Genomic DNA, 15,945 nt, shown 5'->3' with positions numbered 1-15,945 from the left:
TCGACTCCAGCCCCTGTGAATGCTGGGGCTTTCTGGGTCCCATCGCACACGGTGTTCCAACATACGGCGTAGGGCACAGCGCAGAGCAGCCGGGCATACGTTGGAAATGAATAGGTAATGCACTCATCCCCCTGGCCCACGTGACAGCTGTAATTCTCACCGCATCACGTTGAACTACGGGAGACTGCTACCTGTAGTAACCCAAATGATGATTTTTGAATGGTTTCACCTAACTGATATTTTTTACTCTGGCTCGAAGATGTTTTACTTAGTGTGAGACCATCTCCCAAGACCTGCTTTCATGGGTACTGACCAAGGATGTCTCTTAGATGACATGCTTCACCAATCTGTTCCATTTAGTAGCAGCTAATTTCTTCACAACAGATACGATCTACAAGAAAGCAACGAGCAGAAGCTAGAGAAAAAAGAACTCACCATGGCTTCCCAAAGCAGAAGAAGGAGGTAGCATGGGAACAGGGGCTTCAAGAATGCATGGAAATTTTGATAACAAAGAGAAAGCTTTGAGAAGGGATGGTCAAGACTTACAGCAAAAGGGAAAGACGAGAATTAGAGGCAGGAGGGGACACAGTACAATTTAAAGAAGTGTGAGTGATCAAATTTGGTGAGAGGACAGGGTCTGGGTGGGGGAAGCAATGAGAGAGAAGAGGACTGGCAAGGCTGACCAAGGCCAGATTACACATGGCCTCAAATGTGAATTTCAAGCATTAGCAAACAGAGTCCCTTAAGGCTGAGAGATGATCAAATCATTCAGTTCTAGGCAAAATGAACTGGAGGATGAGCAAGGGACCGGCTAGGCAGCACATGTGCGTCCCTGGTGGAGACACCCAAATGGAATTAAAGTGCAGATGTTCTCTTCAAGATTAATGTGAGGACAAGCCACTATTCTGAAAGACACAACTGATACGGACGAACCAGCTAAACAAACCTCAGACGTGACCGCCATCCGCAGCTTTGTCTTGATTCTCATCATTCATACGAGAATCACTAATGCCAGGCCCTGAATGCATCGCACCCTAGCAGCAGCCCTAGGGATATGTGTCATTACTTCTGTTCTGTAGATGAGGAGGAAACCGACGGTCAGAGAAGGAAAGTATATGCGGGGCCACAGATCCCCTCCAGAGGTGGTGTTAGGTCCCATGGTTCCCCAATTTGAGAACCGACAGCTGTCAAAGCTGAGGCTTTTCAGGGACGCGGATAATTTTAGAAAAAGGAATCCAGAGCCAGACACTCAGTCTAGAGCCAATGCCCACAGAGAAACTAACACCCCAGGGCAGTTCTGCCCTTCCCTTCCTACCTTGCTTTCTCCTTCAATGACGATGACAGGCACAGCCGTGGCGGGCCAGCGGTGTTTGGCTGGTAGGGGCTTGTCACAATTCCATAGAACTATGATCTGAAAGAGACAAGGGGCATGAGACGGCTCGGCTTGGTGAGGCTGGCTTTAGTGAGGCTTCCACCCCAATTTCCTCTCAGAGACAGAAAGAGGCCTAAGCAAAGCAGAGAGGCAGACATCAAACTTGAATTTTAAAGAGAGCCCCCCCACCCAACACCATCTCCAGAACCTGGTCACCTCAACCACTAGAGAGAGAGGACCAAAAGAGTAACCTGAAAAAAACTACATCGAGGGGGACAGGAGAAAGCTGGGGAGAAAAGAAGTCAATTTCAGAGTTGCTGAATCTTAAAAAAGTAGGTTCTTTAATTCTGACATTGTTCGATGAGCAACGAAACAATGACCAAATTAAATAAAAATGGGTAACGAGCTCTGGAACATTGGCTGGGAAGCAGTGCTCCTGCGGGCACTGTGGGAGAGAGAAGAGAATCCGAGATGGAACCGGTACGGTGAGCTCATGATTTGGATTCTCCAGAATGGCTGCTGATTTTATGTGACTTCTCGATAAATGTGTTCGGTTCAGAAAGGCATACTTCAACAGGTTTTAACTGTTTCCAAGTTTGTAAGCCTTTTTGTACAACCTGATTTACAAATCACAATGCCACTGTGGAAAGTGTATGGGAGGGACACTGATTGGGAAAATCCTGTAATAGATAGAGTCTTCTCCTCATTTTATACTGAAGTCACGGGTGCTATGAGAGAAAAGTGGACACCTCCTGACACCAGCAAGTCTGCTTCTTCTGTTGAAACTTCGTCTTCTGTTTGGCATTTCTGAGGTTACTTTAACATTCTGACGTTTAAAAACAAAATAACGGGGGCGCCTGGGTGGCTCAGTGGGTTAAGCCTCTGCCTTCGGCTCAGGTCATGATCTCAGGGTCCTGGGATCGAGCCCCGCATCGGGCTCCCTGCTCAGCGGGGAGCCTGCTTCCCTTCATCTCTCGGAGCAGGGAAGAGCGGGGGTCTCTGGTGGGCGGAGCTGGAGGCGGCGGGGGCTGCGGTCAGCCCTCACCCCCCCACTCACCTGGGCACAGTACTGGGATTTGGCGGCAGCCACGAGAAGCTTCAACACTGGCTGGGACTGGGAGACCAGGGGGGTCACCGCATGGATGACCGCAGTGAATTTGGAGGGGGGCTTTAAACCTGAAACAGAAGCGGGAGAGGAGCCCAATGAAACTCTAGAAAACGACACTCAGAAAACCATTCCTCCTCGCTCCATTGCCTCACCCTGAAGCTAACCTTCCCGCCTCGAATATTTTTCCTTCGCCTCTCCTGTCCTGACCGAACAAAAACAAGGTGAAAAGCAGCTTGTTAACTGTTGCCTGAGACCTTGATAATTTACAGCTTCATGTCCATCTGGAGGTTCTTCCTCTGACAGCCCAATCCTCCCCCAGGGGATGCACCTCTGATCTCCCTGTGGACCCGAAGTCTGAACACACCCCCCACCCCCCATCACACTCTACTCCCAGCAGAATCTCCTCCAGCCACTGACATCTTAAGGTGGATTTAAGGAAACGGGCTCTCTCCTGGGTATCTGAATAGCTCTTATTCTTCATAATGGAGTTAAGGTGTTTTTTTTTCCTTTTATTTATTTATTTATTTTTTTTTTGGCCTGATTAATCCTATTTCCAATAATGACCAGCAAGTGACAAAGGTTCAAGGAACAGCATCCAGAGCCCCACTGTCTAGGTGGGAATCCCCGTGCCCATTGGTGGTGGGATCTTCCCCTCGGGGTCTCCACAGCGGGGAAGTGGGCCTGAGGGTCAAGAGCATCAAACCCATGGGGCTGCTAGGAGAATGGAATGATAGGAGTAAGTGCATACCAGGCAATCAGAACAGGACCCAGCAAACAGTAAGTGCTCAATATGTGTTTGCAGGTAGCCCTCACCCCCATCATCATTATTCTGGAGCAGAAGCTCTTTTGTGGGCGCTGACATAATCTGAAGGAAAAAAGGGCATGACCCTGACCTCCACCGGCTGCGCGCTCTGAAGCCCTGGGTGGAAACGTGTGAAACAAGCAGGAGCCACGGAACAGAAAGAGCGAGATGGCTTCTCCCCCGGAAGGAGGTTTTCCAGAAGAACTCACTAAGAAACTGGAGACACACTTAAAAGCTTTTTAAAAACTTCACTAGTTCAGACCCAGGAATTTCGCATTTTGGTAGCGTCAATGCAAACAAGAGTGTGCAGTGACATTCGAGTTAAGCTTTGATGTTGAGAGAATAAAGGCAGGAACCAGACAATGTCTGCTAAAGGATTCTGCGAGTGTTTTGTCGAGCAAATGAGATCGTCCAATTGGTACCTTAATTGCATGTTAGAAAGAAGCTGACTTCTCCACTTTCTAGATACGCATGCAAAACTTTGCCAAAGGAGAAGAAATAGGATGGAGGGGTTTCCTTTCTCCTGGTGAGGACAAGTCATCATGTCTACATTTTCCTGTACTAGTTTAGGAAGCACTATGTGCACACTTCTAACATGCTCCCTCCACGTGGAGATCTCACTGCTCTGCAGGAAATATGCAGGCATTTTTATTGAGTATGGCCTTATTCTGAAAATTACCAAATTCTAAATACATTACCCTATGTGGGCCATTCAATACTTTTATTTATTTTTTTTAATTAATAAATATGTTTATTGATATTCATATATTGTATATGTTTATCTATACCCAGTGTATATCTATTTAATGTCTTTCTGGTAAAGTGTTGGCAGATTTAAAATCAAGTAGAAAGGTATACAGATTTTTTTTACTTAACATATTTTATTTAGACAAAATATTTGGAAAGGTCCATGTGTAAGTATCATGTCTATCAGAGAATTAGAAGCTGGATATCAGTAGTTAAAGTACAAGGGAAGGAAATACAGATTTATAAGCAGAAATTTGACCTATTTTCTGTATGTAATTTTGTAGCAGGGTATTAAAGTAAAATCTGATAAACACATATATGTGTGTATGTATCTATTTCTCTCTTTTTATCCTTCCATCTAGGCATATGATTTCCACACATGCACAAAATGGCCTTAAATTTTGGAAACTACATAACTAAAAAGAGTATGAGTGTAATAAGGGAGAATATAGAGTAATCCAGAAGGCTAAAATAAGAAACTCTGATATTACATAAAATCAATTATAAACAATAATCTAAAGTACCAAAATATAAAAGAAATGATTAAATCAATCTAAGGAGAGATGAAATTTAAAGTAAAAAGAGGAATGCTTATTGCTTCATGAAGTTTTACTTTTTCAATGCTTTTAAAACAGTCCCCATAGTATGTTTGGTTTGGCTTAAAGGGTTCTTTGTCACTGGTTGGTATTTTAGGCCATGACTTCTTTTTAAGTTTCTTTTTATCAGTTTCAACATGCACAACTCAAAAAAAAAAAAAAAAAAGGTGAGATTGTTATGGAGAATATCGGGACAGGGTGGAAAATCTAGAGTCTCTTTCCCACATCGACTTGAAAGATGCTTTACTTTCCCAGAGTTTCTCCGGTCCGGAACTGTGAATGGGGGAAATGTCAAAGATCTTCCAAATGCTAGCACAAGCCGGGCTCCATGCACAGAGTGCCTATGGCAATAATAGTAGCCTTTTGGAGAGCTTAGTGCCTCTGTCCATTTGCTTCGCCCCATTATGATAAGACAAAGAAAATCGCTTGAGAGCGAAGACTGTATCTCATCTGACTTTTTATTTCTATCACCTTGCACTGCATTAACGGAGCATAAGACAATGCACAATAAATGTTAAATGGATGAACAGAGTTGTCTCTTGTCATCCATTCTTCAATCTTTCTCCTTCCCCTTTATTAATTCAATTTTTCTTTGGTAGGAGAGAGAAAAGTTGAGATTGCAGAAAAAAAAAATAGGGAGAGCTCTCCTGCTTCCATTTCATATATAAGGAGACGTAAAATTACAGCAAACCCACTGTCATGTTCAAAATGATCCATAATTTGGGGAGCCTATTTCTCACAAAGGAAGAGTTTCCTGTATGCGAGGTCCAGCTGCTAAGATAAGAAAGGAGTTTTTTCCTTTTGCAATGCTCTGCTGCATTTATAATTCTTGATTCTGGTACACCAGTAAGGATAGGTCTCTAGACAGCCATCTCCAGCGGAGGCTGATAGAAAGACCCTGCTACAGGATGGAGAAACCAAGGGCCTTTGAAGTCCCTGGACAACATCTGGAGGACAAACAAGGGGCGGCACTCTGGAAGGAACTCACTTACCTAAATTAGCATAGTAGTAAGGAAAGTCTCCCAGATAGGATGAATACTGTGGTAGTACGAATAGTCCTCCAGGATGTTTGTTCCATATTAAACTGTTACGTGATATGTGCTTGAATATTCTGTCCTGAATAATCTAGAAGGTAAAAACACAGGATGGGGAATGATAACCCTCAGAGTAGTGACTCCATCCCCAGATTCCCCACTGATATAAGTGTCCCGGACACAGAGTGACGGAGCAGTGGAAGAGAGTGGGAGAGAGAAAGAGATGCATGACAGCTAATCAAATTTCCTAATTCAACGTCAGTTTTACCATAAATTCCACCTTGTCTTTCTATGATAATAAGTACGTTCTCTTTTCAAAGCAGAGTGCGGAGAACAGCTTCCTCGATGGCTGAGCATTTAGCTGTGGTTCTAGATCCATGCCAGGAAGATCTGTTCTCGGTCCATAGAGATGTGCAGGAAGAGACCAGGCTGGGAGGGGCCAGAAAGCATGGAACATTCTAGAAACTGCTGAAGTTCCAATCTGTTTCTTTCATTGAGGAGGCAGATTTATCTGTCATATTTCGTCTTCCTTTCAAAGTCAATTGTAGGACTTTGGGGTATTAGTTAGCTGAAGTTTTTCTACATTTCTTCTCAAAGAGCAGCGAGTTAACAATTGCTCAAAACATCTCACATAACAGAACAAGAACCGTGGCATATGAAGACTAATAGCCATGCTAGTTCATTAGTTTCTTTGGACTTTGGGACCTCGCAGATCATTAAATTCTACATTTAGAGTCAAACATTCTCCCATCCCGAATCATTTGTCAGATGAACGTGATTAGTCCACTTTACAGATTTCTCTCTGTGACTTTCAAACTCTTGTAATTATACCATCCACTCATTAAGATATGATTTGGCAAATAATTAACTTGATACAGGATTTCATGTTTGCAGTGATTTTTTTCCTGTACTCAAAAATAAAAAAAGAAAGAAAGAAAGAAAAAGCCTGCGTGTCTGTCAAGAGATTGAAGACCTAAATCATTATTTTCAGGGCCCCATTTACTGCAATGTGACTTTCAGTAAAGACCATTTTCAATGGAACTTTATCATTTAAGGTTATTAATACAACCATCTCATCCCACATAGTGATAGGTAAGTAATAAAGTGAGCTACATTTATTTTTGCAAACCTTATCATGTTTACATTTCTTAATGAGAAAGAAAGAAGGAAGCAAGGAGGTAATTTGGAAGAACTCAAATATTTTAGTTTAATGATTTCTGCATTTTTCTCTTTCCCCCAAATCAAAACTGTTTATATGGCTAGGAAGAAGTTTCTGATTTGGTGGAGAGTTTAGGAACCTAGCTAAAACACTAACGTTTACTTTCTGTGGGACAACAGAGATGTGTTAAAATGCTATTGTCTAGGCATTAATTATGAGAAACTTCTTGTGGTTGTGAAGGGTTTTCACATGGCGAGCAATTTCACTTCAAATACCGTTTATCCTAGTTTTATGTTATTTATATCTTCTAAATCTACTATCTATTTTCCCTTATAGCTTTTCATTTAGATCCACTTTTTTGGCTTTCTGAATTTATGTACTTTCCAACATGTGGTCACTTAAATGAATTCGGATACCAAGACACAGAATAAATTGGAAGTAGACGGCATCATAAATCTGACACATATACAAATGACATGTATCTAAGGGATGCCACAAGACAGGTCACCATCTTTCAGGAGAATCTTCCTCATTGTCATACTCTTTCTGGCTCAGCAGCACAACATTGTTATTGTTTCAAATTCAAGGATACAACAAGTTTTGGTATTCTTCTGAGATAGCAATGAGCATGTCACACTCTCTTCAAATGAATCTCGATAAGAAGGTATCAGCAAAGGTACAAGGGCCATTGCAAATATTTAATTTAACCTTGGTCAAGCAATTTGCCACTTTTATGTCTCACTTTCCTCATTTGTAATAAAACAATAAAATATCACATAAATTATAATCACCTCTCAGAATTTGTTAGGAGTAGCCGCATAAGATTTTACACTTAAGACTTAACCTTTTTGCCTTAAAAATAACTTTCATTCCTGCATTCATTTTCTAGGCATAGATTTTTCCACTTTACACCACTACAATATCACAGATATTATCTATCATAGGTATCTTTCCATATTAATAGTATTTGTGGGTTACTTATCCTTAATGACCAACAACAGTGTAATTTTTTCATGCAAAACAATGGCTGTATTTGTGAATTAAAATTTTCCACATCTAGAAATGATACTTTAGGAGTCTATCAATGGGTACAAATATTTTTAAGGCTGTTTATACGTACTGACAAACATTTTCTAAAGGGTTTGTAACAACTTCCCTTCTCAGAAGTCTGAAAGAGTATGGACCTCATTTCACCAAACAGAAAAGTTGTTCTGTCCCTCTCCTAATGTCCCAGTCTCCCTACTGCTACCCTGGACAGCTCCCAGGATCCTTTCAGAGTACTAGAGCTCACTCTTTATTGTTGTGGAAGAAGACATCACACGTAGAAGCTGGACATCTCTACGGCCATAGGAAAATCAACAACAACATACACACAGACACGTGTACACGCACAGTACAAAAGCTTTTCATTATAGATGGAACTGGCACCCTTGAGAAGGATAATATTTCTCATTAATACGAATTCAAAGGGAAGAATGACAGGCTCCTTATTTTTCTTTTTTATGCACCATCTGTTTTATGAATAATGGTCTACTGGTTACAGGTTACTGTCTTTCTGTGTGGCCCTGACTTGGTCTTTTGACCAACGCAAGGCTGCCTCACACACACGGTGCCACCATATGCCACCTCACTTTGAGCCAAAGCATTCTCTTTCCATTATCTCCCTGACTTTAATATTCCACTACACAACAGCATCAGCAATACCAAGGTTGGAATGTGCATTGTTAGGTAACTGGAGAGGAAAAAAATTGGAGCATACTTCACAAAACTCCATTAAAAATGTGCTGTCCAAACTACCATTAGTTCTTTCCACACATTATTACAATCTTGTGCACTTTTCTTTCACTCACCTTGATTCTGATGAGCTCCCATGGTTCAATCATTAGTGTCAGGCTGCTGCTGTGTAATATTCTGACAAACAATGGGATCTATGAAGGAACGCTGTCTTTGCAACATTTTATCACTGTCCCCATCATTACTTCTCAGTTTGCATACACACACAAACACACAAAAATAGAGCTCCAAAGAGCCTAGCTCTGATTCAGTAACTCCTTAATTCCAAGATGCAGAATTAGGAAGCTTCTAGCAGACCACGTTCCAAGTATGACAGAGTACAGCACACTGTAATGTACTGAGTACTTGACATTGGCATTAGAGAGAAGGGGTCCTGCTTCCAGTAGTGTCTAAGCATCACCTACAACACGAAGGCTCATATTCTCCAAACACCAAGTCATCCTCTTCCTGTAGCCTACAGTATAGCAAACAAGGAAGAAAAACCCAGTGTTTCAGAGTCTGAGTGTAGAACATCCTGAAAGCAAAGGATCCTCAAATCTACATGGTCTAAGGGTGACTCTGAATTAACCTCATAACTTAGGAGCTCCAGCACAGACTGACCTATATCATCTAAGTTCTAAGCCAGGTAGCCATTTTTGATATGAGATACTTAAGTCTTTGTCATAAATACGTTGGCTTTATTTGTGTATGCAGATGGCATTTTCTGCTATGTTCTCTGCTTTTCTATTTACATTGAATTCCGGGGTAATCTGAGTTCTGAATTAAAAAGGGAAACTGGATGGTATCTTTCATGCATTTCGGTTGAAGGGTCAAACTGTTACAATCCAATCTTGGAACCATATAAGGAGATTTGACAGTTGCTATAAATTTGAATGAAGTATATGGTTCATAGTTGTTTTCAAAACAACAATGTCGCTGAAGAACTGGATGGCTTAAATCCAAGGGGAAGAAGGCCTTTCCAGCACAGAGATGACAACAACTTGACTTGAGATTCTATGCTGATGACTGTAACACATCTAACTGTTCTTATAGGATAACTGAGCACTGCTAACTGAACAGGCAAGAGACCAGCTCTATACCATAAACCATACTCAAAAGAAATGTGATTAATGAGATACCACCTTTCATCTGGCAAATTTGCACAGTCATGGGTGTGCGCGTGCGTGTGTGGTTTAATTATGATCCTTAAGGCTAACAAGAGGGCCGCTAGACAAGGTCTCCCCACAGACGGCGTATGAGAGTCCAGACTGATGCATCCTTCTTGGAGAGTAACTTGGCAAGCAGATCATGAACCTAGACTCTGGCCTAGTAATTATCCCACTTTAAGGACTTTGTCTCAGAGAAACAGAGATGTCGCCCAAGATACATGTAGAAACCCATTGCTCAGATAAAGACATCTATATCTAGATCTATACAAAACAAACAACTAGAAACAACATTAACAGCCAACAATAGGAGATTAGTTCAATAAACAGAGGTCCAGGGGCGCCTGGGTGGCTCAGTGGGTTAAAGCCTCTGCCTTCGGCTCAGGTCATGATTCCAGGGTCCTGGGATCGAGCCCCGCATTGGGCTCTCTGCTCAGCAGGGAGCCTGCTTCCTCCTCTCTCTCTCTGCTTCTCTGCCTACTTGTGATCTCTGTCTGTCAAAATAAATAAATAAAATCTTTAAAATAAATAAATAAATAAATAAATAAATAAATAAATAAATAAAATAAACAGAGGTCCACCAAAGGAGGGCATAAGGGAGGAAATATGAAAATACATGGCCTTCGTGTTTCAGAGTGGACAACTAACAGGCCAGAATCTTGACAAGACCAGAATCAGACCCAGAGGTGCAAAAATGTGGCATGTGACAATATGGAGGCATGAAAATTTTGTATGTCTGGACAAACTACACAACCATCTGTCAAAGAAGAAAAAAAAATAGACTCTTCAATACAGGTCATATATATGAAAGTAAGTTGGATTAAATAGCTAAATCTAAAGAGTTAAGAACGAAAGTACTAGAAAAACATAAGGGAATGTGTGTGTATAAATTATGTGTCAAAAGGTCCTTTCTGAAGAGTAGCAAATGGAAAATCCACAGAAGAAGAGATTGCCTCATCATAAACAAAATAGAAAGGGATGCCACAAGTTGGAGGAAATATTTGTAGCAGAAGAGTCAACGGGTTAATATTTCTAATACAATAATCTCTTAAAAATTAATGAGAAAAAGTGGGACAACTCTATGGCCATTTCTATTTCTTTCTTTGTGAGTTGCCTAAGAAATATGGAAAAAAATCATTCCTACAAATATCCTAAGAAATATAAATTAAGAAAATAATGATTTATCATTTTGAAAGATATAATACACAATATTGGTGAAAGTGAAAAATATCAGAAATAATAAAAACAAGTCCTTTCACATATGCTGGAAGGAATATAAATTAACTTCATTCTATTGCAGGAAAATTGACAATTTATTAGAAATCTTAGCATTTGTCATATTCTTTGAACCAGGACTTTGAATTCAAGGAATTAATCCTAAGGAAGTAATCTTTAACCTACGCAACAATTTAGTGCTGAGGCTATTTGCTTCAACAACGTGTCTAGTAATGAAAAACCAGAAACAATGGCAATGTCTTCAAATTGAGGATAATGAAAGAAATTAAGTGATATCATGAACGGAGTATTATATAGTCATTAAAATAATTGCAGAAAAATCTAACAGCATGAGAAAATATTACCAGTACATTATTTAAAGGAGAAAAAACACATTATAAACTAAATTTAGAAAGACTCCTCTTTATTGACTGATTTATTTTTAAGTAGGCTCCACACCCAACATGGGGCTTGAACTCACACCCCTGAGTGAAAGAGTCGCTGGCTCTGCTGACCCAGCCAGCTAGACGCCCCTGAAAGATTCTAAAAATTATAAACATGTGTATCAGTTTGCCTAGAAAAAAACAAACATGTATGTGTTTGTGTGTATATACATGTCAATATATATGGGTAGATTTTTGTATGGGTAGATTATTTTATTTTTATGCTTTAAGTATTTTCCATTATTTTCTAAAATGAACATGTACTCTTTTCATAAAAAGCACTCATTCCACAAAGGAAAAAAATTGACATTCAACTTTCCTTAAGAAGGGTCTAGGAAGGTCCTTGGATGGACGATAGGATAGAAGAGGAAAATCTATTACACGGTCAAACCTGCTGCTATGAACAGATGAACAAATGCAACCGATTTTAAGGAACCATAGGTTTGCTTGCAAGAAGGAACCCCCGGAGACCATTCTGACCTTGTCCCCTCCATGGGAGGAACCTGGCTCCTGAAGAGCCCCTTTCACCTACTTCTGGGATGGGGGAAAAAAAAAAAAAGGTGCGTACCATTCCTGAGAAGATACCCCAACCAGAGCAGGAGCCCAGGCTCGGCTTGGGGTAGGGAAATGCCCCACTGTGCCCAGGGCATGAGCAGCACAGGGTCTGGTACCCAGGATGGCAAGAGAACAGGAGTGTGGACAAAACAGGGTAATTTTCAGTTTTCTTGGTATTACTCAGACTCCAGATCTAAACAGGTTACACTACCTATTATACTAGCTTTGCGCACAGTAAAGACTTTTCCAAAGCAAGTGCCCCAAAGTGATGCCACAGATGCCCCTGCGGTATTATGGGAACCCCTCAGAATCACCTTAATGGTGTGTCTCATGAGAGGACCTCTGCTCTCCTTCCTACGAGTCTGTAATTCATGAGTGTGCAGTTTTCTAACTCTTCTCTTAGCTCCTTGTGCTACGGTGCTGTACCTCAGGCCATCACTATCTGTTCTACTTCCAAAGGTTTTAATCATCTCCATGCTTCCCTCTCTTTTTCCCCTCCTGCCTCAAAAAAAAAAAAAAAAAAAAAAAAAAAAAAGCAACTAACAAGGGGCACACATAGGCCTAGAAGATTTTCTGCTTCTGTAGGGTTTAACACTTTCTGCACCAGGTAAGCATAATCCCAATTTTCTTAACACATCCTTGTGAAATCGATGTTGGTTCGGTGGCACGTCTTGAGAATTGATCTTGGGGTACCTCTGATGCCTCTGGTACTCAGTCAACTGCTCGTATTTTAGAATGGTAGAAGATTTCCCCCTACTTGGTCACTATCTGATTTCTAACTAGGCTCCAGGAACAGGTCTTCGAAGGAGGCCACTGAGTGTGAAGGACGAGAGGACAGCCATTAACCGAGTATCGCTGAAATGATGGAAGACAGAGCCGATTTCTGTGTCAAACAGTGTCATTCCTCCTCATGTCCGTTTTCCTCTGTGGAGTTTTGTGAGGAATGGAGGGATTTGCTTGGGCACAGCAGAACAGGTAAAAGAGGGTTAATTGACACATCCGAGTATAAAAAATTCGGTTTGACCAATTAGGCCTCACCAATAACAGAAGAGAAAGCCAACAGAAATGTATAAAGGACCATTATTCAAGACCAAGAGCCAAGGGGTCTCACTTACCTCTAGTGTAGTTAATACAATCTTCTCAACTGAAGAAAAATAAGCCTCCCACAAGAATTGTGTCTGCTGTCTAAGTGCTAGGATTTTATCCTGATGAATAGACCTGATTGTAGAAGGGATCTGTAACACAAGGTGAACACAAACTAACCATAACTGTCAAACAATGAGATGCCATTTGATCGAAATAACCCACCTGGGTTAGGCTTTTATACTTCTTAATATTCAAGTTTTAGCGTATGGATCGGCTAAAAATCACCAACCCCTAACTTGAAATGCCCTTAAGAGGTGTCAGGCACAAACAGTACTTACCGGGGATCAGCTTTAATGACCGTTAATGCATGCAAGTTCAAGTCCCCCCAAGACTTGGTAACAGCTTATCAGTTGCTTAGGGTCCCACCGATTCTCAATCTCTACTTGGAGGACCACATTCTACCCAGAAGGGAGCTATCAGCTTTGGGGAAAGGCTGAAAGACATTATCCCCCAAACACTCCAAGACATGCCATGCCAGGGACTCCGAATGATCTACAAAGAGGCTTTTAAAGGAATGTCTCTGAGTCTCTCCGTTTAATCTGTAGCTAGACAGTCATTTCTAAGTGCACACACCTGCAGCTTTACCCCAAGGACTCTTCTGCTCCCCGATCTGTCTTTTTGGCTCTTGCACTTACCCCAATCTACCACGATCTGTCAAACTTCATACACAGTCCTGCCATCACCATTCTCTAACAGGCTACATGATTTTAAAGGTGAGATCTACATCCTATCCATCCAGCTACACAGTTCAGGGCTATAAGAACGGCTTTTACATAGTTACAGTAGTTACTCAAGAAATAAGAGTTGAACTGAACATGGTCAGTTGAACCCACCATAGGGATATCATTATTTTTACAAGCAATATAGCTTAACAGTTAAGCACAGGGACACAGAAATTAGACTAAGGTGGGAATTCTTGGTTCTACCATTTACTAGCTGTGCTCTTGGACAAGTTATTTGATCTCTCAAAGATTCCATCTCTCCATTTAACAACAAGGGGGGATACAGTACTAACATCAGAAGGTGGTAATGGAGATCATGTAAGTGCTTAGCACAGTGCCTAGAACATGGGAAGCTTACCTAACACAGCAAATTATTACTACTGCTATTATTATTACTAATAATAAGTTATTATTAGTAGTAATATATTACTATATATAATATATTACTATGTAATAGTAATATCTTATTATTACTAATAATAAGAAGGGTGACATAAGGTGATGATACTCAATGTTGGACCAATTGCTTAGTATCTGCATGTGAACTTGTTTGGATCTGGAGCTCTGACACGTACTTCCTGGATTTCTGGTGAGTTTGCTGAGCTCGATCCCTATCTTCTCCTACAGTTCAAGGTCTGTTTCATTTATGGAGTCTATATACTTTAAGAGGAGATTCCTTGTGATTAGCAAATGCCCCCTTGCGCTCACCTCTTTCTGCATGCTTGCTTTGCTAACGCATAACTAATCAGACAGACGTGGGGGTCTGGGCTGAAGCGGGAATGCTCTGTTAACTGCTTTAATAAGAAAGTTACTTATGGCATTGTGACTACGGCTGTATCTGAATTTCCACTGGAGGGGAAGGAGGTGGTAGCACCTTTTTGGACTCAAGACTATTCCACAGAGGAGCAATGAAATAGCTTTATAGCTCACTTGCTTTGGCAATATCCCAAAGCAGACCCTGAATCTGTGGCCCCAAGTGTGTATCTGGATGCCCAATGCTGAAGAAGCATGCAGGCCATAGGTAAAGGAGAAGTACTGGCAGGCAAATGTTAGCCTGAAATCAGAGCTCAAGGTCAAGTGGAAGTAAAATATCCTTGGAGAAGGTAGAGAAACTATCCATGTCACGTATGGATCCTTGGTAAGTCAAGGACAATTTATTTTTATTTACTGAGAAAATTACCTACATTGCCAAAAAAGACTAGAAAAAAGCTACCCTGCTCAATTTTCATCATCATGCCTTCTTCTGAACGTCAGGGGCATAGTCTAAGAGTCATATAGGTTGACTTCACTGTTTTGTCATGAGCACAAGAAACCAGTCCATTAGAAAAATGCCAAAAACAACTGTCACTACAGTCTCCAGAAAGCTAGGTAGGCTATGCTTATGAATGAATAAAGGGAATATCACGTATTTTTTACAAAAGATTTTTTTTTTTAATTTATGCTAGAGATAGAGAGAGAGAGCACGTGGGGGGAAAGGGTAGAGGGAGAAGAGAATCTTAAGCAGACTGCACGTCCAGCGTGACCTGAGCTGAAACCGAGAGCTGGGCGCCCACCTGACTGAGCCACACATATTGGTAGGTGAATATCACACATTAACCTACCAATACACTCCCCTTTTTATACAAGCCACAATTTGATATTAGGACATCAAGTGACCTATACACTGCCCCATTTGTACGTACAAATATAAATGATAGCTCTTGGTAAGTGCTCTGGAAGAGAATTCCAGCTGACTGAAAAGATAGAGTTCCAGGTTTTCGTGGCGTTTGGCTATTGCTTATTAATCTGCTTGTCCCGAGAGACAGGTATACGGGAGTGATAAATTAATTCCAATTTGGCCGGATGGCTTTGCGTTGCAGAACTCAATGAAGTCTTAATAAAAGGTCACGTTTGGTAACAAAACTAATGGAATCTCCCAAAATAGATACAGGAAAGCAACATTCAGCTCCCCTGGTGACACAACGACAAGAATATATGCAAATAAAAACATCCGAGCTGTTCTAAAACAGGAAACGAAAAATTGTAACATAACAACATCTCCCAGAGCAGACTTTTGGGCTCTGTGCCAGCTCTTTACAACGATTGTCAACGACGCACAGTCGCGGGT

At 41.1% G+C, this 15,945-nt stretch overlaps 1 protein-coding gene across 1 annotated transcript in view; it reads right to left on the bottom strand.

Annotated features, from left to right (window-relative positions):
- EXT1 (exostosin glycosyltransferase 1) overlaps positions 1–15,945 on the bottom strand; it is a 277,328-nt gene that overhangs the window by 15,838 nt on the left and 245,545 nt on the right. Inside the window, exons 4-7 of the mRNA XM_032858434.1 lie at positions 13,086–13,205; positions 5,618–5,750; positions 2,430–2,548; positions 1,316–1,411 (exon numbers count right to left, since the gene is read on the bottom strand). Coding sequence (XP_032714325.1) covers positions 1,316–1,411; positions 2,430–2,548; positions 5,618–5,750; positions 13,086–13,205 — 468 coding nt within the window. The remainder of the gene's footprint in view (positions 1–1,315; positions 1,412–2,429; positions 2,549–5,617; positions 5,751–13,085; positions 13,206–15,945) is intronic.

The sequence above is a fragment of the Lontra canadensis genome, unplaced genomic scaffold (assembly GCF_010015895.1).
Source record: "Lontra canadensis isolate GAN:19392208 unplaced genomic scaffold, GSC_riverotter_1.0 scaffold15, whole genome shotgun sequence".
Lineage (NCBI taxonomy): Eukaryota > Metazoa > Chordata > Mammalia > Carnivora > Mustelidae > Lontra > Lontra canadensis.
This window is presented reverse-complemented; position numbering and strand designations above follow the sequence as displayed.